General features: G+C 51.4%; 1 protein-coding gene across 10 annotated transcripts in view; it reads left to right on the top strand.

Moving 5' to 3' along the window:
• Positions 1 to 22,225, top strand: part of CNOT1 (CCR4-NOT transcription complex subunit 1) — a 1,579,387-nt gene that overhangs the window by 552,878 nt on the left and 1,004,284 nt on the right. For all 10 annotated transcript variants that reach the window (XM_085638198.1, XM_085638193.1, XM_085638201.1 and 7 more), the window contains one exon: positions 17,733 to 17,861. In XM_085638198.1, coding sequence (XP_085494324.1) covers positions 17,733 to 17,861 — 129 coding nt within the window. The remainder of the gene's footprint in view (positions 1 to 17,732; positions 17,862 to 22,225) is intronic.

The following is a 22,225-nucleotide window of genomic DNA, read 5'->3' as shown; positions in this document are numbered from 1 at the left end:
CTAGTGTTGGTGAGCGGTCGGGCATCCAACTCTCTGCATTGGTGGAATCCACAAAACCTTTGCAAGGGCCGACCGTTCCAAGAGCCTGTTCCACAAATAATACTGACGGCGGACGCGTCTCTCCAGGGATGGGGAGCTCATGTACTCACTTACACAGTGCAGGGACTATGGATGACACAGCAAAAGAAGATGCAGATCAACCTTCTGGAACTGATGGCGATCTTCCTGGCAATGATGGCATTCAAAGTACACTTGTGCAACAAAGTCGTGTTGATCCGGACGGACAACATGACTGCCATGTACTACATACAGAAGCAGGGAGGAACACACTCTCCACAGTTGTCTCATCTGGCACAGAGCATGTGGAGGTGGGCCATTCAGAGGAACATGTTCCTCATGGCAGAACACCTCCCGGGCAAGGACAACCAGATGGCGGATCTGCTCAGCAGACACAGCCACCAGATGCACGAGTGGGAGCTACATCCGTCAGTACTCCAGCCGTACTTCCAACAGTGGGGTCATCCAGAGATAGACCTATTCGCCACAAACGAAAACGCAAAATGCCAAAGCTTTGCCGCCAGGTTCCCACATCCACAGTCACAGGGCAATGCGATATGGATGAACTGGTCCGGCAGATTTGCGTACGCTTTTCCCCCAGCGCCCTTGATACCGCTGGTGGCACGCAAACAGCGGCATCACTCCCTAACACTCATCCTAGTTGCTCCCACGTGGGCAAGCCAGCCATGGTACACCACATTTCTAGAACTTTCCGTGGTACCGCATCAGACTGCGGCTAACACCCCAACTTTTAACACACAACCTTGGCGCAATTCAGCACCCAGATCCGCAGCAGCTAAACCTAGCGATCTGGCTCCTGAAGTCTTAGAGTTTGGCTACCTCAACCTGCCTCCTGAATGTATGGATATCAAGGAGGCCAGGAGACCCACAACCAGTGCTTGCTATGCGGCTAAATGGAAAAGGTTTGTCATTTACTGTACTCACAATGACATTAATCCGCTGGATGCATCCATTCAGAACATCATCTGTTACCTGTTACACTTATACCAATGCAATCTGGCATACAGCTCCATCCGTATACATCTAACCGCAATAGCAGCCTATCTTCAGAACAGGCAGCACCTCTCTTTATTCAGAGTGCCTGCCATCAAAGCCTTCTTAGAGGGACTCAAGAGTGATTCCTCCAAGGCATCCACCGGCTCCAGTGTGGAACCTAAATGTGGTCCTCACCAGATTAATGGGTCCACCTTTTGAACCTCTACATTCATGTGAGATTCAATTCCTCACCTGGAAAGTAGCTTTCTTAGTGGCGATCACTTCGTTGAGAAGAGTTAGTGAACTCCAGGCACTAACCATTCAAGAGCCATTCATACAGGTTCACGCAAGCAGAGTTGTACTACGTACCAACCCCACGTTCATGCCTAAAGTCATATCGCAGTTCCACATGAATCAGACTATTGAACTGCCGGTTTTCTTTCCTAATCCAGAAAATGTCGCAGAGAGGATGCTCCATACACTAGATCTAAAGAGGGCCCTCATGTACTATATAGACCGAACAAAGGATTTTAGGAAAACACAACAACTCTTCGTTGCTTTTTCTTCACAACACAAAGGCAACGCCATTTCCAAAGCAGGGATAGCCAGATGGATCGTTAAATGTATTCAAATTTGCTATCAAAAAGCTAAACGCACATTAACGATTCCCCCAAGGGCCCACTCCACACGGAAGTTAGGTGCGTCCATGGCTTTCCTGGGTAACATTCCTTTAGAGGAAATATGTAGAGCAGCTACATGGTCCACTATACATACATTTACCAAGCATTACTGCGTAGATGTACATTCAAAACAGCAGGCAGCTGTAGGACAGGCTGTTCTCAAAACGCTTTTTCAGACTGCTGCAGCTGGCACGGGCAGCCGCCGCTAATGGAGGGACTGCTATATAATCTATGCACAGATATGAATTCAGCAGCCCACATGCCTCGAACCGAATATGCTACTTACCAGTATGCATCTGTTCTTGGCATGTAGGGCTGCTGACATTCATATCGCCCACCCTCCTCCCCGGCGCCTGTAGCGGCTGCAGCACTCAGACTTACTGTATAACATGGTCATCACTTACTGTATCTACTCCATCACTGCCACAATGGCGAAAAACAATCTGAGGATGGAGAGGATGCCCATGCGCACTGTAGTCCAGGGGAGAAGCCACCTATCTCGTGATACTTCGAAGACTCTTCCAGGACAACAATGTGCAATCATCCGGACCCGACACTAGGCGGCGATCTATACACAGATCTAAATGTCAGCAGCCCTACATGCCAAGAACAGATGCATACTGGTAAGTAGCATATTCGATATGGTCTATGCACGGCATGTGATCTACAGTTCACATGCCTCGAACGGACAATGTTACTTACCCAGTAAGCATTTGTTCTTGGCATATAGAGCTGTATATTCACATTCGACCACCCACCTCCCCGGATACCTGTGGCTGCTGTTCTCTATTAATTTACATACATGCGCATGGAGATCTATAATCTTTACTATAACTCCATTCTCACTCTCTGTGCGAAAACAATCTAAGAATGGAGTCGGTGCCCATGCACACTATTACCGAAAGAAGAAGGCACCTACCTTGTGACTGGAAAAGACTTCTTCGAATAAAAACAAAGTGCAAACATCCGGACCGACACTAGATGGCGGGCTATGTACAGCAAGTAAATCTACAGCTCTACATGCCAAGGACAGATGCTTACTGGGTAAGTAACATTATCCTTACAGCCCCACTATGATTGTTCATCTGTAATAATCTGTTAAATTGGCACTATGAAAAGGGTGGTTCTGGATTACGAAGGGCCAATTGTAAGAAGATTGATCAACCCTTGCCTTTTATTGTAACCCTTTCAGTTGGTCCAAGTTGATAATAAAATGTTACCATTGAGGATGATGCCAATTATATTATTTTCTTCCATATTTCCTTAGTCTTTAATCCAAATGGTGCTATTACAATTTGAAGCATCCAGTCTGTGCAATAAATGCTTTGTTCAGCCAGTTGGGTGGACATCAGAAGTGCCTCATATATTTTGTCTGTTTCCGTTGGCTGCTGTTTCGGTGTCTTTTTTTTTTTTTTCTTAATTTTTTTTTTCTTTTTTACATTCAGTGCAACATTTGCCTTAATCTTCGATTTTTGTTTTTGAATGCTCTCTTAAGCTATGCATTTGCAGCAACTATGCTGTCTCCTATGACAATTTGCAATCATTGCTCTTGTACCCCGAAACGACTAAACTCTAAATGTATAATTGACTCCCTTTTGGTGCATATTTTTTATGTACAGCAACTATCCATAGATTGTCCTTGCAGGGAGATTAAAACTCTGATACAGAATCATCATGAACAACCCTTTCTGCATGTTTTAAAGAAAAATGGGCTTCTACTAATGTGTAGGCCATTTCAACCTTCCAGGTGTGGTGAAAACAATCCAAGAACGCAACCATCCTTCAGCATGTGATTCTCTCTGATTTTCCTGAAGGTTAAATTTCTCTATCACTCTAAGATCCAGATCTCATTCCAACTGATGTTTTCCCGAAAATCATGCCCAAGTTCGTCATATTTGTAACCTTTGTCATCTTTTTCAATGCTAAATAAATCCAAATAGTCAAATTGGGAAATATAAGAACATTTGAGTTGAAACCTCAGTGACAAAAATTCGTGGAAAAAGATGAAAGCAGGAAATGTTTTCATAGTGCTTATCTGTGCTGTGTTGTGAAATTGTGACCCTGCTACTTCAATTCATGTCTCATTTCTTTTGAAATGTGGCTGGGCAAGATATGAAGGTCTCTGGCATTCCTATTCTCTGCAGACATTGAGAGGCTCTTCAGACGATATATTGAAACTGAGGTATTCAGCGTCAAGAGGACGTGAATATTTTTTGTCAATGTCTTGACATGGTTATAAATCGCTTGTTGGAAGGCTCCAATTCTTTTGGGATTTCACCCTATTTGAGACCTGGGTAGCTATCTTCCTGTTTGATGTGAAGAATCCTGTTTGTAATCCATAACCCATGAGATATGAGTTGGTTAATATTGCATATCTGAAAGAAACACGTTAGTTGGATTCCTCACCTTAGAATATCCCCAGGCGTCAGGCTGGATCCGGAAAGATTTTTTTCGCAATACCCCTTGCGCATAGCTATGCGTAGTCTGCGGCTCCGTGTCTGTCGTTGGCGGCGTGCGCCGGAATGACGTCGTCTGAGTACATAGACTCCGCCCTCGCGCGCTGATATCAGTTCTTCTTTTTTCCGCGCCAGACAGCGCCGATCCGGGAAGAGCTTACCCCTTAGTCAATTTTTTACTAAACTTTTTTGACTCTTTTTGGTCTTCTGTCGACTCTACTCTGGTGCCGGTAGGATGCCTGGGTTTAAAGCCTGTGACTCCTGTCATCGACTGATGTCTGTGACGGACCACCATTGCCGGTGCCTTTACTGCCTGGGGGCCGACCACGACGCGGAGTCGTGCCCCGATTGTCAGACCTTGACCTCGAAGGCTAGGCGGGAGTGGTCCTGTAAGCTTCTCGAGCTTCGGCACTCGGCTCTGCGCTGCTCACGGTCCCGGTCCAGGAGGAGGTCCAAGGACCGGTCGCGGAGCCGCAGTCACCATCATCGCCCGTCAGGCTCGAAGTCTTCGGGTAAGTCGAAGCGATCAAAGTCCAAGCGGCGACACCGCTCTTCGGACTCCCCTCGCCGGTTGCGCGACTCGGCCGAGAGGCAGGGTGGTCCCACCCCCGCTGCTCCGTCGGAGCCGCAGGAGCCGCGTCCGTCTCCATACCCGCCAGTCCCTGGGACTGACGCGACTCCGGCGGAGGTCAGTGCCTTCCTCTCGGCCATGAGGGGCTTGGTTCCGCCGTCGCCTGCCGGCGCGCCTTCGGGCCCCGCGGGCTCCACTGTGTGACCTCGCGTGCCGGCAGCTCCGGCCCCGGCGCCATCGATGACTTCGGTCCCGACGCCGCAGGTCCCCGAGGGATCCAGGCCTGGATCTCTGCCGGCGCCGGTCGACCTCACGCCGCCTCCTCCGCCGACACCGGTTCCACCTCCGGCGCCGTCTCCGGACGATGCCGTTGCCCGGTTTAGCCACTGTCCGGACCCGACACCGCACTCTACGCCGATGGATGAGCGTTTCATCTACCGCCCGGCTCCGATCATTCCTCCTGGTTATCAGGAATCGGATGACGGGGGCGACTGGGAGGGGTCTGAGGACCCTATGGCTATACAGGGCCAATTTCACAGGACTGGGCAGACGAACTGGGGGATGCCAGTGGTCTGGACACCTCACCGGACGCTGGTTTCATCTCTCCTCCGACTGTGGCCTCGGAGGAAGGTGCAGCTTTCTCAGTGGTGCTGTGCAAGGCAGCCGAAGCCCCGGGGCTCGAGTTGCCTGCTGTGGCCGTGAGGACTAATATCCTCAGAGGTGCTTCAACAGTCAGCAAGCTCCACAGAGCCTCTGCTGCATTTCAATGAGGCCCTCATCGACGTTCTGCAGGGCACTTGGTCCAAGCCCTCCACAGTTCCTCCTGTGGATCGGAACGTGGCCCGGCGCCACCGCCCTGCTCCGGGCGACCCCAGTTTCCTGTCCCAACACCCCACCCCCGAGAGCCTGGTTATCCAGGCCTCCACTTCCCAATCCTCCTTCCCGTCCGCCCCTCCGGATCGGGAATTCAAGAGGCTGGAACAGTTCAGAAAGAAGCTGTTCTCTTCCCTGAGTTTGGGCCTGCGATCTTTGAACACCGCTTGCATCTTGGACCGTTTCTCCCACTCTCTGTGGGCTACGTTGGAGGACGTACTGCCCCTGTGTCCGGAGGAGGCCCGGACACGTCTCTCCCAGGCACTTGCTGACGGGCGAGATGCAGCGCGACATGCCATACGGTGTGGACTAGACACCACGGACTCACTGGGTAGGGCGATTTCCACCACGGTGGCGCTCTGGCGCCATGCCTGGCTACAGTCTACGTCTTTTTCGGGGGATGTCCAGAGTACCTTCATGGATATGCCCTTTGATGGCACTCGCCTTTTTGGTGAGAAGGCGGATAGTGCGCTGGCTCGTTCTTAAGGACTCCCGGGCTACGGCCACGTCCTTGGGTCTCTCGGCCCCACGGCTGCAAACTACCGCCTTTCGCCCTTTTCGTGGCCAAGGAAGGGGCGCCTCCTCACGTCCGCCTAGCCACCGGCCGCAGAACCAACCTGCACGCGGTCGCGGATGTGGGTTCTGCCGTGGCGGTACTAGAGGACAACGTGCCGGTCAGTCCACATCCACCCCGGCAGCATTCGCCTCAAAGCCCTGCTAGTCCGAGCTTTCAGGCCCATCCCATGCCAGTGAGCGGCAGAGTTTGCCATCACCTGCTCCACTGGCGATCCATCACTTCGGACAGGTGGGTTCTGCAAATCGTCCGAAGGGACTACTTCCTCCCCTTCAAGACGACCCCTCCAGCCATGCCACCGCAGTGCCACCTTATATCGGAGGATCACTTTAATCTTCTGCGGGAGGAAGTTACGGCCCTCTTGGCCAAAGAGGCCGTCGAGCGTGTTCCTGGTCCAGAAGTAGGCCGTGGTTGCTATTACCACTACTTTCTGGTTCCCAAGAAGGGCAAAGGGAGCCTATGCCCTATCTTGGACCTCAGGAGCGTCAACGCCTTCCTCCGGAAGGAACGGTTCAAGATGCTCACTTTAGCTCAGGTTCTGGCTGCCCTCGACCCTGGAGACTGGATGGTAGCGTTGGACTTGCAGGACGCCTATTTTCACATCCCCGTCCTGCCGGCCCACCGGCGTTTCCTGCAGTTCACCGTAGGTCAGGAGCACTTTCAGTTCACCGTGCTCCCCTTCGGCCTCACCAGTGCCCCTTGGTTGTTCACGAAAGTGATGGCCGCAGCTCATCTGCGCAGATCGGGGGTTCCAGTCTTCCCCTATCTCGACAACTGGCTTTTGAAGGCGGGCTCGCCCCAGCAAGTCGTCTGCCACCTCCAGACTACGGCCGACCTCCTGCATTTGCTGGGGTTCTCCATCAACGTGCCGAAGTCACACCTGAGACCCTCCCAGAAGTTCCTCTTCATCGGAGCGGTTCTCGATTCGGCGCCGTTCCGGGCTTATCCTCGAACAGCGGGTCCGGGATATTCAGGCTCTGATTCCCATCTTTCGGCCTCTATCCTGGGTTTCGGTCAGGTTGGTGCTGCGGCTTCTGGGGCTGATGGCCTCCTGCATCCTGTTGGTGCATTACGCCAGGTGGCGAATGCGGGCTCTGCAGTGGGACCTGAAGTTTCAGTAGGCCCAGCATCGCGGCAACCTGTCCGACCATGTCTTGATCTCGGAGGGCACTGCAAAACAGTTGCAGTAGTGGCTCACGGACCGCGATTGGGTCAGCGGCAGATGCCTCTCCCTACCCCAACCGGAGCACGTAGTAGTGACGGACGCGTCCCTCCTGCGATGGGGGGGGGCCATATGGGAGAGGCGGAGATCAGAGGACTCTGGTCTCCGGCGGAGGCTCAACTCCATATCAACCTTTTGGAGCTGAGAGCGATCCGGCTTGCACTGAAAGCCTTCCTTCCCTCTGTCCGGGGAAGTGTCGTGCAGGTGTTCACAGACAACACCACCGCCATGTGGTATTGCAACAAACAGGGCAGGGTGGGGTCGGCTCTGCGTCTCTGGACGTGGCTGGAACATCAGGGCATCACCCTGGTGTTTAACACCTGGCGGGCTGTCTGAACACCAGGGCGGAAGAACACAGCCGCCGGTGCATGATGGATCATGAAGGGCGTCTTCACTCGGAGGTAGCGCAAGGTCTTTCTTCTGTGGGGAGAGCCTTGGTTAGATCTATTCGCCACCGAAGAGAATGCGCAATGTCATCAGTTCTGCACGTTGGAATTTCCAAGGCTGCACTCGCTCAGAGACTCTTTTCGTCGCGAGTGGAGTTGCGGTCTGTTATACGCCTTTCCGCCTATACCACTTCTGCCCAGAGTGCTTAAGATCCGGCGCGACCGGACCCAAGTCATCCTTGTGGCTCAGGATTGGGCATGAAGACATTGGTATCCCGAGCTATTCAGTCTGTCAATCGATCCCCCGATTCGACTGCCTCTTCAGGAGGACCTTCTGTCGCAGCAGCAGGGGACGGTCCTCCACCCAAACCTGTCCAGCCTCCACCTCCATGCGTGGAGATTGAGTGGCGGCAGTTGATGCCATTTGACTTGCCTCCTGAAGTCTGTGATGTCATTCTGGCAGCCAGGCATGCTTCCACTAAAACGGTATACGGCTGCAGGTGGAACAGATTTGTGGCATGGTGCACAGCAAAGGCTGTGGATCCCCTTTCCGCCCCTCTTACTGAGGTTCTCCTTTTTCTTCCTTCCCTGGCCCAGCAGGGCTCTGCTTTGGGCACCTTGAAAGGTTATATTTCTGCGATCTCTGCTTTCTTACGGCTTCCTGATCAGCCTTCTCTTTTCAAGTCCCCTGTTTCACGTTTTCGCAAAGACATTACTCACTTGTTCCCTCCTGTCCCCTTCGTAATGCCTCAGTGGGACTTGAATCTTGTTCTGACCTTTCTGATGTGCGCTCCTTTTGAGCCTCTTCACAATTGTCCCATTCGTCTTCTGACTCTGAAAACTGCTTTCCTGGTAGCTATCGCCTCGGCTAGACGGGTGAGTGAGTTCCAGGCTCTGTCATCTAAGCCTCCCTTTCTTTCTGTTCATCATGACAAGGTTGTCCTCCGGACTCGTCCTTTTCTACCAAAACTGGTGACCCCCTTTCACATCGGACAATCTGTCACGTTGCCTTCTTTCCGCCTCCGCATCCTTCAAAAGAGGAAGAGAGGCTCCACCGTCAGGACCCAAAACGGGCGCTGTCCTTTTATTTGGACCGCACTAAACAGTTCCGGGTGGATGACCAACTTTTTGTTGGATACGTAGGAGCTAAGAAGGGGAAAGCAGTACACAAACGGACCATCTCACGGTGGGTCGTGTTGTGTATTAAAATTTGTTACTCCTTGGCAAAAAAGGACCCTCCTGTTGGGCTGAGGGCCCATTCCACCCGGGCCACAGCGGCTACTACTGCCCTGGGCCGGGGAGTCCCCTTGCAGGACATCTGTCAGGCGGCGACGTGGGCTTCACTGCACACAATTGCCAAGCACTATTACCTGGACAGCCAAGTCCGGAAAGATGGCTTCTTTGGCCGTTCTGTTCTCCAGGACTTTCTGGTGTGATCTTGGCTCGCAGACCCACCACCGGGGTTGGTATTGCTGGTGTATCTATTCTAAGGTGAGGAATCTAACTAACGTGTTTCTTTCAGATGAACAAGTTACTTACCTTCGGTAACGATGTATCTGTAAGAAACATTAGTTAGTTAGCTTCCTCACCGACCCACCCATCCTCCCCGTTCTGCGATCCGACATCTAGGGTTAAGGCTATCCTGTTCAGGGCCCTGGATTTTTTGGCACCAGTGTCCGTCTCTTGTATGGCTCTGCGTAAAGGCCTGCAGCTGGTATTGACGTGCTGAGCGGTACCACGATTAGATCGAGCCATTTTGCCCAACAATGCTGGTGCACACAAGACACTAAAATGATGTCTCAGATAGCGCTGAAAAGTGTTGCGAAAAATGAAAGACCCATAAAAAGTGTTGAAGGGACAAACTCATCCATAAATGCCCGTATATGCTCTTTGGTTAGAGGAAAAAAGCACTGCAGTCAGTTAAACCTCCAATGGCATAGTGAAAAAATAGAAGCCACAGAGCTAAAATGGCGACCAGGGAGACAAAGATCAACACTGAGGAGATGAGAAAAATTGAGCATGGAAAACACCACCAACCAGATTGCTTTAGAATTCAAAAGAAAGTAAAACAAAGTAAAATGACTTCTGAAAAAATCTCTAAAAAACATCGAGTCCTCTTTGAACCAGATGAGGCATTGTAATAGTGTTACAGGACCTGCAGCGAGCGTGTACAAGCCCAAAATGGTGTCCGCGCTCCAGTTTCCAGTCACGGCCGATAAAACCGTCCGGTAAAATAGTATGCGCGCTCACCAAACAGCTCCATAACTCCCGTGGTCTATGCAGGAGGGTTTCCGCTGCTTAAATATGCAGTCCCGGGATACACTTGAGGGCGGTGGGCGTCTGGAGGATCTCCAACGCGCTACGTTCTCCCGGAGCTCCGAACAGCGGCAGCCATTCCGGACGGCGCCTAAGCCACGCCCCCTGCTATTTTAAAAGTTGACCGAAGAAATTTCATAGAAAACAGTCAATGATTCCCTATGGAAGAAAATTCAAGTTACAGGTATAGTATGTTCTTGTTACTTTTGTAATCCAGTACTGGGTGCCTTGACTCAGTACTGGAACCTTTATCCAAAACAGGTAAGTAATTACGTTTTCAGAAATTATGATTTTTTTTAAAATTATTTTTATTGAGGGTAGGTATCACAATTACAAGGCAAGAAGACCATTCAATCAGGTTTCTTGTTTGAGCATGAAACACTTATCAGTACCACGCATGAACAATTGGTCACAGGTAATTAACTCAGTTACAATGTAGGGTCCAATTGAGCCGGTAAGTGGTGGGCTGCATATAGTCCCTCTGTATTCGTTCCATTCATTCCACATATGGATCCATTTCTTGGGGCACCCCTGGCCACAAAAACATACTTTTCCCGAAACATGCACCAGTCCATGTCTTTTTTCCAGGCACTCACCGCAGGGGTCAGTGTCGCCCCCCCATTTCTGGGCTATGTTACGTTTTGCGATCATCAGCCCCAGTGTAACCCAGGTAATCTGGGTGTTGTGCAGATCAGTGGGTTCCCACACATTCAATAAACATCTCTTTGCTTCCAACGGGAGAACCCGATGCAGCACCTCTCCCATAACCGCGTGGATTTTCTTCCAGTACTTCTGGATCAAGTGGCACTCCCACAGTATGTGTAGAAATGTGCCTACGTGGCCACAGCCCCTCCTACACCCTTCATCTGTCGCTCTGTCCATTCGCACCATCCCGGGCCCTGTGTTATAGACCTGGTGCAGAATTTTAAGTTGCACCAGTCTCAGTTTCGCTGCCATGGCCACCACCCGCGGTGAAGACACGGCTGCCACCCAATCTTCCTCGTCTAGGATTATACCATCCCCTTCCCACTTCTCTCGCAGCTTCATGAGGGGGTCTACAGAATGATTAACTAATTTTCTATATGTGAGCGAGATGGCCTTAATCGGAAGATAGCCATCCAGGAGTCTGTCTTCGAGGGGGGCTGCCTCCGGGGGTGTCTCCCCCTTTGGGAGACAGGAGTATAGGGCATGATGGACCTGCAGGTATCGAAAGAGTTCCGTAGAGGCAAGCTCGTACTCTTGCTGTAAGGTGGGAAATGACTTGACCTCTCCCTTCACCCAAAGATCGCCCACTTTTGAGATGTCTATAAGATCCCATTTATCAAAGCCCTTAGTGGACCAGAGACATCAGAGTTGCTCTGAGGCCCATATTGGCGTCGCCCGGGATATCTTGCGATCCCATCCCGTACTCCTGGTGGCCGCCCTCCAGACCTGTACCGATAGTTTGGTTGGCCCGGTGAAGTGGCGGTCCCCAGCGGCTGAGTAGAGCGCTCGGTCGTAGTTCCCGCCTGGCAGGAGCCACCGGTCCATAGCATATCCCGGATCCCCAGCTGGTGTATAGATACCGTGGTTGATGGCTGCCAAGTGTGCTGCCCAGTAATATTTTTTAAGGTCCGGGAGGGCTATCCCCCTGTCAAACCAGGAGAGGTTCAGTTTGGGCAGGGCAATTCATGGTTTACCGTTCCATAGGAGGCAGCGTTGTAGGGTTTCAATCTCTGAAATAGCTAACGGGGACTGGGTCCAGCGAGTTTTGCAGGACGTAGAGGAACCTGGGCAGGGACATCATTTTAAACAAGGAGGCCCTGCCCAGTAGCGAGAGCGGGAGAACCATCCAGTGCTTTGAATCTCTTTTCAGTCGCTGCAAAGGGAGCAGTAGATTACGGGCGAACCGGTCCGCCTGATTAGTGGTGATATAGATGCCAAGGGATCTGAAGCCCTGTGTGGTAATCCAAATCGGGCAGCCCACAGGGAGGCCTCCGAGGGGGCCCCGAAGGACAAATAACACTGACTTGAGCCAATTTATGGTGTATCCCGAGTATCTACCAAAGATGGCGAAGATATCTAACACTGCCGTTAGCGAGGTCTTTGGAGAGGCCAGAAACAGCAGTATGTCGTCAGCATATAGGGAGATGCGGTCCTCCCACGACTCGGCCCACTTAAGACCACGGATCATGGGGTCCCTCCTTATCCATGATGCCAGAGGCTCCAGGGCCAAGGCGAACAGGAGAGGGGAGAGCGGACACCACTGCCTCGTACCCCTGCCCAACTCAAACACATCTGACTTTTTGTTATTAACTACTATCTGGGCTAGCGGCTTCGAGTAGAGGAGGCGCACCCATCGGATGAATTGGGTCCCGAAACCCATTTTTCCTAAGACCGCGAATAGGTATTGCCATTCCAGACGGTCAAATGCCATGGAAGCGTCAAGTGACACCAGGACCGCCTCTTCCTGAATTGTGTGGGACCTCCCTATCACTCCGTGCAGTCTACGCAGGTTTAGCGCCGTATTCCGCTGGGGCTTAAAGCCGGATTGATCCGGGTGTACGAGGTTATTAATGACCTTAATTAGTCTATTTGCAAGTACTTTGGCCAGGATTTTGGGTTCGGCATTCAGTAGGGAGATAGGTCTGTATGAGGTGCATTCAGTACTACTTTTCCCCTCTTTGTGGATCACCACTAAAGTCGCGATTCTTTGATCATGGGGTAGTTCCCCGATCTCCTGACTCTCCTTGAACATATTGCACATGTGGGGGGCGAGGATGTCGGTCCCTAGTTTATATAGTTATATCGGTAGACCGTTGGGTCCCGATGCCTTCCCCGGGCTGAGACCCCTGATAGACAAAGCCACCTCGTCTGGCGTAAGTGCCCCCTCCAGGTACGCAAATTCTGAGTCTGAAAGCTTGGGCAGCGTTGTATCCCTGAGAAGGTCGGTAGACTCCTGTAGTATAGGGATTGCGGGAGGCATAGACCTGCTGGAAGTGCCGGGAAAATGTGTTTGCGATGTCTTGGGGGTCTGTGATTGTGTTCCCGCCTTCGTCTGACATTTCCGTCACCAATCTACTCGCTAGCTGTTGCTTGTCCAGCCATGCGATTAGCTTCCTCGCCTTATCCCCTTGGTCGTAGATTCTACCCAGTGTCTCCCTACCGAGTTCCTTGGCCCTGTCCGTCACAAGGGCCTTGTAGTTGTCTTGCTTCAGGTGTAAGTTATGTAGGGGATCGGGGGGGGGGGGGGGGGGGGTGAGGCTGTTCTGCCATCTCCCGTTCTAGACGGAGCATATCGTGCTCGAACGCCTCTTCCTCCTTGACCTTTTCTTTTTTAACCCCCGCTATCTGCGAGAGGGCCTGGCCCCTCACCACCGTCTTAAAGGCTTCCCATAAAGTTTGGTGTGAGCGTACTGACCCCTCATTTTCCAAAAAGTAGTGGTCCATGGAAGCACGGACTGCTTTGTGCACCACCGGGTTACGAAGGTGCCAGGGACTGATGGGGGCCACCCTCCCAACCCCGTGATGACCCACCGCCACGCGCATCCATAACGGGGAGTGGTCTGATATGCTCCTTGCCATGTGTTTGACCTCTTTCACGTGTTGCACTTGGTCCGGGGGAAGCAATATGTAGTCTATTCTAGATTGGGTATTGTGGGCCCCCGAATGGAAGGTGTATTGCGAGGTATCTGGGTGGTGTGACCGCCATGCATCCCGCAACCCCCAAGGCCCTCAAAAAGTCTGGCAACCAACTGTTTGAAGGGCGACGCTGTCGTGGTGGGTTTCTATCGCGTGTCCCATCAACTACCGCATTCAAATCACCACCCACTATCAAGAGTCCCTCCGGGATTGGCACCAGAATGGAACCCAAGTCCTTAAAAGCTAAGTCCTGGAGGGCTGGCGGTACATAAACCGACATGAGGATCAGCAGTCTCCCCTCCCATCGCCCCGACACTCCAACGTACCTCCCCCCGGCATCCACCCACGTAGCGTTGATTGTGAGGGGAAAGGAATTTTTCAGTAGAATTCCTGTCCCTCTTGACCCCGAGGTGAAGCCAGAGTGTGCCGCCAGGTAGTATCCCCACCTGTTAAGAGCTTTACAGGAATTCCCCACTAGATGCGTCTCCTGTAGGAGTATAACGTCAGGGGTGTGTCGCTTAATATATTGCAGCACCACGGTCCTCTTGACTTTGTCCCCCAGCCCATTAACATTCCAGCTCATAAGCTTGAACCCTGTGTCACATTGCAGCTTGATAGACATTCACGTAGCACATATGTATCTGAGTCTCCGGATTATGATGCCTTGCTGATTTCCAAAGAAAACCACCCTAAAACAACACTCAATTCCCTCCCAACTACCCCCCTCCCTGCTCCCCTGCACTCTGGCCTCTGAACTGCCCATGATACAACTATGCAGAGTGCCTGTCGCCCACTAACTTTAGACTAAATGAAGAAAAGTGGGGGTATACCCTCCTCCGTCTCACCCCCCTCCCACTAATGTAATAGAAAGGCCCACCAGCCTCCACCGCTTGTCCACAGTACCGCAACTCTCGTAACTCGTGTGGAACGTAGCCATGGGGCGACTCAAGCCCCCACCGATTTCCAGCAGACCCCAAAGGCTGTCAGAAAAGTCGCTGTATTATTCTCGTTGCGAGCCTTGTTCCAGTGAGCCGCGCCGTCCATCCAGCCATTTAGATGCTTCCTCCGGAGTCTCAAAGAAATTGGTCTTTCCCCCTGCTTCCACCCTGAGTCGAGCTGGGAATAGCATGGCGTATTTAAAGCCTTTGTCCCTCAGGCTTTTTTTGACTCCCAAGAACGGTGTTGCTGAACTGCCTGGGTGAAATCTGGAAAGAAGCTGACCTCTGAGTTATCAATTCGTATGGGTGGAGCTACCCTGGCTGTTTGCAGTATCAAGTCCCTGTCCAGAAATTATGATTTTTAAAGAATATTTAAAGTTTGCAGAAATTGACACTTAGAAGAAATTTCAGAGAAAAACAGTCAATGATTTCCTATGGGAGAAAATTGGGTTACTGGTAAGTACACTTGTATTTTTCAGAGTCAGTGCTGGGCACCGAGATCCAGCACTGGGAGCTCACCTAATAGCAGGTGAGTATTTTCGTTTTCGTTACTCAGGTGATTTTTGGTGAATATTTTATCTTTTGAAAAAAGAAGAAATTTCTGAAGAAACAGTCAATGTTACCCTATGGAGAAAATTGAGTTATTGGTTTAAAGATATGTACTCGACTGGCAGAGTTAAGGTTTTGGGCATAGACTCAGGGGTCTCCCAGTGTCAGGTAGGTACAGTTGTTTCACCCTTAGCGGCACAGGGGTAGCCGGGTGCAGAGAGAGTTAGGCCCTGTGTTATCCTATGAGAGGTAGGAGGGGGGGGCCTTGGTTGGGGGCTGCTGACTAGCAGGCCACGCGGCTGTGGGAGCTGGGCTCCTGGTCACTTGCTCTGGGCAAATGGGGAAGTTGATAGGTGTAGAGGTTGCACTGCCATGGCCACTCGGGCGGCTGGGTGCAGGGTGCTTTTGAGCCTTCGGGCGCTCAATTGATTTCAATGGGAAAGCTCCGGTTTAGAACAAGACTACAAGCTTGGGGACAAAGATTCTTCAGGTGCCACCACCACTTAGAGAGGTAAGTTGGGTAGTTGGAGGATAGGTAGGTACCCCGGGATTGGGCACAGGGGGCCGCGGGGAGCCGGGTGCAGGGGTTCCTTTTGGTGTCTGGTAATCTTACCCTCTTTTGGTCGCGGTTGGGGGGGGGGGGGGGCATCTGGTTCTGAGGCTGCAGGCGTCTTCCGGAGCGTCGAGGGAAGTCCTTGGGTGCCGGACTCGGTGTCACAGTCTCCGTGGGGTCTTCCTCGTGGTGTTTGTTCACTCCAGCACAGGCCAGGCTTGGCGGGTGCAGAGTGTGAAGGGCTTGCCGTTCCTGGCTGATGCCAGGGATTAGGAGTAGATTTTGGGTAGAGCCTCTACTCATGGGAGTCCTAGGGCCTTCGAGCCAAAAGGTAGCCAGGTCCTCCGGGATTTGTGAGGTTGCCGGCCACAAGAGATGCCGGGTTGGAGCAGGAGCAGGTTCGAGGGTCGACAGGCCGGTAGGGCTGGGGCCAAGGCAGTTGGTGTCTTCCTCTTCTTAGCAGCTGCAGGGCAGGTCTTCATTCTTCTTGCTCTTCTTTGTATTTAGGAATCTGGAATCTGGGGAAGGACGGTTCAGGGTGGCCCTAAATACTAAATTTAGGGTCGTTACAGGTAGGTGAAGGGCATCGACCAATGGGTCCCTGTCCTGGGGTGGGTACACCCCCTATCCTGCCTCTCTCCTGTGGGAGAGGGGCAATAGCCTAGTCCTGATTGGTGAGGGCTCCCCATCTTCAAGATGGCGAGAGCCCGGAGTTGTGCTTCACCTCGCCTCCCCCACCTGAGGGGTGGGGTTGGCAGGCTGGCACATCCCCCTGTCCTTATTTAGGGTGTCCGGCCAAGCTTTCTGCCAGAGTGAGGGGGGGGTTGCAGTGGCCTGGGGAAGCTCAGAGGCGGCATGCCGTTGAAGCTTCCCCATGCCAATCCTGGGGGAGGAGATCTAGCACCTCGCCCAGGGTGTGCATTGTTGCAGACCCAGGAGAGCAGGGGCTCTCCTACCCAGGGGTCCAGCAACATGTCTGCTGTGTGGCAGCCTAGGCAGCCTCTCAGACCAGACGTAGATTGTAGGTTAGGTTTCAGGGGGCATTTCTAAGATGCCCTCTGGGGTGCATGGTACATTAAATCCCACACTGGCATCAGTGTGGGTTTAATGTGCTGAGAAGTTTGATACCAAACTTCTCAATTTTCAGTGTTGCCATTATGGTGCTGTGGAGTTTGTGTTTGACGAGCTCTCAGCACCATGTACTCTTAAATGGCAGCACTGCACTTAGTGCCCAGGAATTGACCTGGGTACTGTAGGGGCACAGGGCTCCTGCTCCTGTGCCCACACCATTGGCATAGGGCACCCAGCTAGAGGGATGGCTGATGTATGCCATGGCAGTGTAGGTGGTGGGCATGGCACACAGGGATGTGTGCCATGTCGACTCTGTTTTGTCTTGTACCCAGACCTCAGCCTGCAAGGGCAGTGTGTGTGTAAGGGTACAGGGACCCTAAGGGTGGCACAATGAGTGCTGCAGCCCTTAGAGGCCTTCCCTGGTCACAAGGCCCTGGGTACCTAGGGTACCATTTACCAGGGGCTGACATGTGGCCAGGGTTTCCCAATATGGGTTTTGTGTTTTAGGGAAGGAACATAGGCCCTGGGCACCTGATTGGCAGGAGTCCAGGGCACACTCAGTCAAAGTACATTCAGCAATTCAGCAAAAAGTGGGGGCATACCATGCAAGAAAGATGGCATTTTATCACACCTGGTTAGCGGAACCCAGTACCATTTAGTAGAATTGCACTAGATACCTGGCAAACATCTGGGGATAACCTTTTCAAAAAGTGCACTTTCCAACAGCCACTATTAATTTTCTGTTGGGGTATTTTTTTAATTTATGAAATGCTCTAGGTACGATAGGCTTGTTATATTATATCTGACTTCATAGATTAAAATTGTTTTGAAACTAGTACAAAATGTTTCCTCATATTTTTTTTTTGTAGGTGGCCTTGGAACCGGAAGTCTTGGTGGAATGGGCACAGGTAGCCTTGGACTCCCGGCAGTGAACAGTGATCCTTTCGGACAGAGGAAACTGAGCACGTCAGGACTTAATCAGCCTACTTTCCAGCAGAGTAAGATTAAACCGTTTATGATTACTATTTCAGTTCTTGATGTTTTTGTGGAAGAGGCTTTTTGATGTAGAACATCAAAAGAACTAATTAGTTTGAACTTTCACTTTTCTCTGGTGTATGCAAGATAACTTTCTTATAGATTAACACATTTTCCTAGTGGTTATTTTAAAGTTATTCTAACTGGACTATTTTTTCAGTTAATTGTTACAAAATGAATACATATGACTCACTGTGATGTTGACCAGTAGTCCACAATGCCCCACTATGCGACAAACTGTTTAAAACCTTTTTAAGAGCACCTATTCTAATTTCAGCATTGGAGTTTAAAAATTCCAAAGTGCAAAACCGTTAAAGATGAGTTACTGGTTTCTTTGGTAGTGTAAGTCTCTTCAAACCTTGTATGTTATTGATTATGTAACAATTGTCCCCTGGTGGGAGGGTTAACTTGAAGTTCTAGCAGTGGCAAACATATGCTTTTATAGTGCCATGCTGTCTGCTGTGACTTGTAGCTAATAAGACGCGTTAAGGGACACTCTTGGGTATCAAACATAAATGATTATGCAGCGTGAATCTTTCTGGATTCACTATGCTGTGCATTATTCCGCGGCCTGGTGGTTGGGTCCGTATTCGTAGTCTTTTGTCTTTTTTTTTTGTTGTAGCTCAGGTGGGCGTCGACGTCCCACCATTTGGTGTACTTCTCGTGACGTCCGCATGCTTCCTGCGGAAGTCCCACCTTGGGGCGCCATCTTCAGATTCTTTTTTCCGCCGTTGGGTCTAGATCGTCACCGAGAAGCTCCAGAGTTTTTTAACGAAAATAGAAGAGCACGAGTTTCATCGGAGGAAAATTAAAGGAGACTACAGACAAAGAACATCGAGCCGCGACGTCCACGACGGAGGAGGAGAACCTCTATCTTCGACGTCCAACGGAGAATGCGCACTCAGGGACACTGAGCGCAGGAATGGACAAAACACCTTTTAATTTCTGCCGTAACTGCCACCACAAATACGCGCAGAAGGACCAACATCCGGTCTGCAACCTTTGCCTGCCAGTCGACCACAAGAGCAAAGACTGCAACGCCTGCTCCGCATTCACACAGAAGACATTCAGGGTGAGAGAGAGGCAGGGGAGAGCCAACTACAACATGGAAGTCAAGGGTAAGGCCCAGTCTCTGTACGACCTGGGCCTCTCCACCGACGATGAAGACGTCGTCGCCGAGGGACCTGATGACTCCACGGTTGCAGAGACCGATAAGAAGACGTCTGACAAGGTAGGAGAGACGTCGAGCACAAAAACCCCGAAAGGGCCCCGAAAACCAGACACTGACTCTCGAAAAATAGAGTAAGTCCTCGAAAGGAGCACCGGCGCCGAAAATTTAGACGACCGCGAGTGGATCTAAGGACGAAAGGTCCAGCGGATCCTTCGAGAAGGACTCCCAGGTGCCGAAGGCCGCCGAAAAACAAAGTTCGTCGAAAAAGGCCCATGAGGTTGGTCGTTCGAAGGACAAGGTCGCGTTGACGCAAGCTCCGTCGAAAAGGCCAGCGCTCGACGCCGAGCATGCCTCTGAAATGGAGAAGAAAAAGTGAAGGCTCGAGGCGGAGGAGAGCATCCTGCAAAGGAAGAAGGAGTTCGACGAAAAGATGAAGATATTTCTCAATCCCAACGAAACCGATGGTTATCGAGGTCGAAGACCAAGACGAGTTCGTCACCGAAGAGCAGTCGAAAACTCCCGAAGAAGAGGAAGATGACTGTAGGAGAGTAGGGTCTGCTTTCTATGTTCACCCCCACTTTTTGCTTTTGCTTTACTGGTTTTCGACTTAGATGTGGCTGTGGGCCTGCTAATCAGACCCACAGCCCTGCTGTTCTCTCTCTAAATTGATACTATGTACTTTAGGTGCATAACCCATTTGGATAGGATCACCTTATTGGCCCCTGTACAGTGTACCTTAGGTACCCAGGGCATAGGTGTACCCCAGGCCTACCAGGGGCTGCAGCATGTATTATGCCACCCCTGGCCTGGCCTTCCATTGTGACACAACTGGCTGATCACTCAGCTGGGGCAAGGTAGTGTAATCACTCTTTGCTTAGGTGTAGTATTCCTATACCTAACTTACATATAGACACATGTGTACCTATCAACCACTCCTATGGCAGGCCTTAACAATCCTGGAGGCAGAGTGCTTGGTAACATGTGAGATGGTGCTCTAGCATGAGCTGAGCCTGTCTGCAGCTTTCGGAACCATGTCCTTATAGCTGTTATATGATAAAGCCTACCATATACTCTTAAAGTGCCTTATAATCTTAAACGGTTATGGTAACTACGGTTTGGCTTTATCAAAACATGTCGTATAAGGTGTCTAACACTTTGGAATAATACCCCCATCCCATTTCTGGGGATGAGGATATTATCCCTCCCTTCTAGAGGGAGATGACCTGTTGTAACCTACTTACCCGGTTAAAGTTAACCAGAGCCCCAGCATCACAAAATGGATGCTGCTGCCACAGACACGAGTCTGACCTCCTGCTGCTGGGAGTGATCCCGGCAAGGGAGACTTGGACAATAGGTTTCCTGCCTTGGGAGGTGCGAGCACCACCCCAGACAGGCCTTAGTGTATTGGGGCAGGGAGGGATGAAAAGAATGAGACATGCCTGGGGCACACAAGGTGTCCCGTGCATAGTCCAGTTCAAACCGATGCTGGGGCACTCCAGCCCCAGTCGTGGCGCGAAACTGGACAAAGGGAAGGGGGTGTAACCACCCCTCTCCCAGGTCCCACCCATAAGGCGTGACCTAGCAGGCAACCCAGCCCCCCAGATTAGTCTAAGAGTGGTAGCTGGGCCTCAGGGGATTAGATTATCCTGAACCTGCAACTTGAACAGAAACTCTGGACCTTCGACGTAAGAAGAAGACTGAAGAATCTCCCTTGTGGCCAAGGAGTGGCTACCCTGTGCAAACAGGCACCATCAAGAGACTACCCTTTGCTTTGCTGAAGTTCTACGCGGGACCAACTGCAGAGCCCGACCAGAGCCTGGACTTCCAGACTTCTGACCCTGATCCACAGCCGAGCTGAGATCCGTGGAGGCGACGAGAGACGTGGGACCGGCTACCTGGGAAAAGTGGCGAGTATCTTCCAGCGCAGCTTCTGAGGCACCCTCGAAGTTGTGCACCGGGGATTGAGAAGCCCCAACCCCAAGCACCATCTGCACCGAAGACCACCCCCCACACTCCACGAGTCCTGCGTGGGGCCCTTCTGCATTTTCCTGCTTGCCGCGTCTGTCCGGTTGCTTGCCCGTTGGCTAGCGGCCTTTGTGACGACACACCTTGAAATCTTCACTGGTGGTTTGGCTCCTCCAGACTGGCTCCTGCTTCTTTGCAAAAGAGAAGCACCCCAGACCTTCCTGGTCTGCACCAGAAGCAAGTCCTCCGTTCTTCGTGGGTTCCGCTTGCTAAGGCTTGGTGAGTCCTAGTTCGACTTAGACGCCGCCGTCAGCAAGAGCCTTCGTGGGGCAGCTCGCCACCTGGTCCTGGTCGTCCTCGTCGTCTCCTGGTACCCGTGGCTGCAGCGACAAGCTTCACCTTTAACCTGCAATCTTCACGACATCGCCTGGTTCCTTCCTGGTTCCACGTGGTCACTGGCTAGTGACCTTGACTGTCCCTTCTGCTTGCAGGTATCCTCTCTTCTTGATCCCAGCCTTGGGATCCACCGGACACTCTTCACTGACTGCCTGTCAGCAACTTTCCTTCAGGCATCCATAGAAGTCCACGACGAAACCGGACGCAAGTTCACACCTATGCACCCGCAGCCCGTGGGCTAGGTAACTTGGGTACTTCGGTGCTCAAAAGGGTAGTGACTATCCTAGGGTCTAGTTTCCGAGTCTCGACTCTCTAGCTGCTTCAGAAGTGTCCTTCAACTGTTAATTTCTAACTGCTAGTAATTCTATCGACTTTTACGCATTACGCAAGAGTGTTTCCACTCTGCACCTGAATCCCGTGGGCCTCCCACTTCCTAACTGTTGCTAGTGTAGTGTAGCCCCAGCGATTCCCTAGGCCTATCCTATTTCCGTGACAGTGGTCCTTATACCACTTCTTTAGTATATGGTGTGCGTGGCCCCTAGGGCCTAACTGTATTACTTACCTGTGTGACTTAATGTATGCTTGAATAAGACTGGGTTGTACTTACCTCTAATCTCATAAAGAGTGCTGAGGGTTTGACTAGAATAAATACACTTTATTTTATATATATATCTGTTGTGGTGTCCTTTCATTTGGTATTCAAGGGATTATATATGGTATCACAGCTGGCTTCACATGCCATTCAGAGTTTAGCCTAAGACTGCTCTTGTCCATGCTACCACTAGGATAGCTGGT

This window comes from Triturus cristatus, chromosome 12, assembly GCF_964204655.1.
Source record: "Triturus cristatus chromosome 12, aTriCri1.1, whole genome shotgun sequence".
Taxonomy (NCBI): Eukaryota; Metazoa; Chordata; class Amphibia; order Caudata; family Salamandridae; genus Triturus; species Triturus cristatus.
Note: the sequence above shows the minus strand (reverse complement) of the source record. Positions and strands in the feature narration are given on the sequence as shown.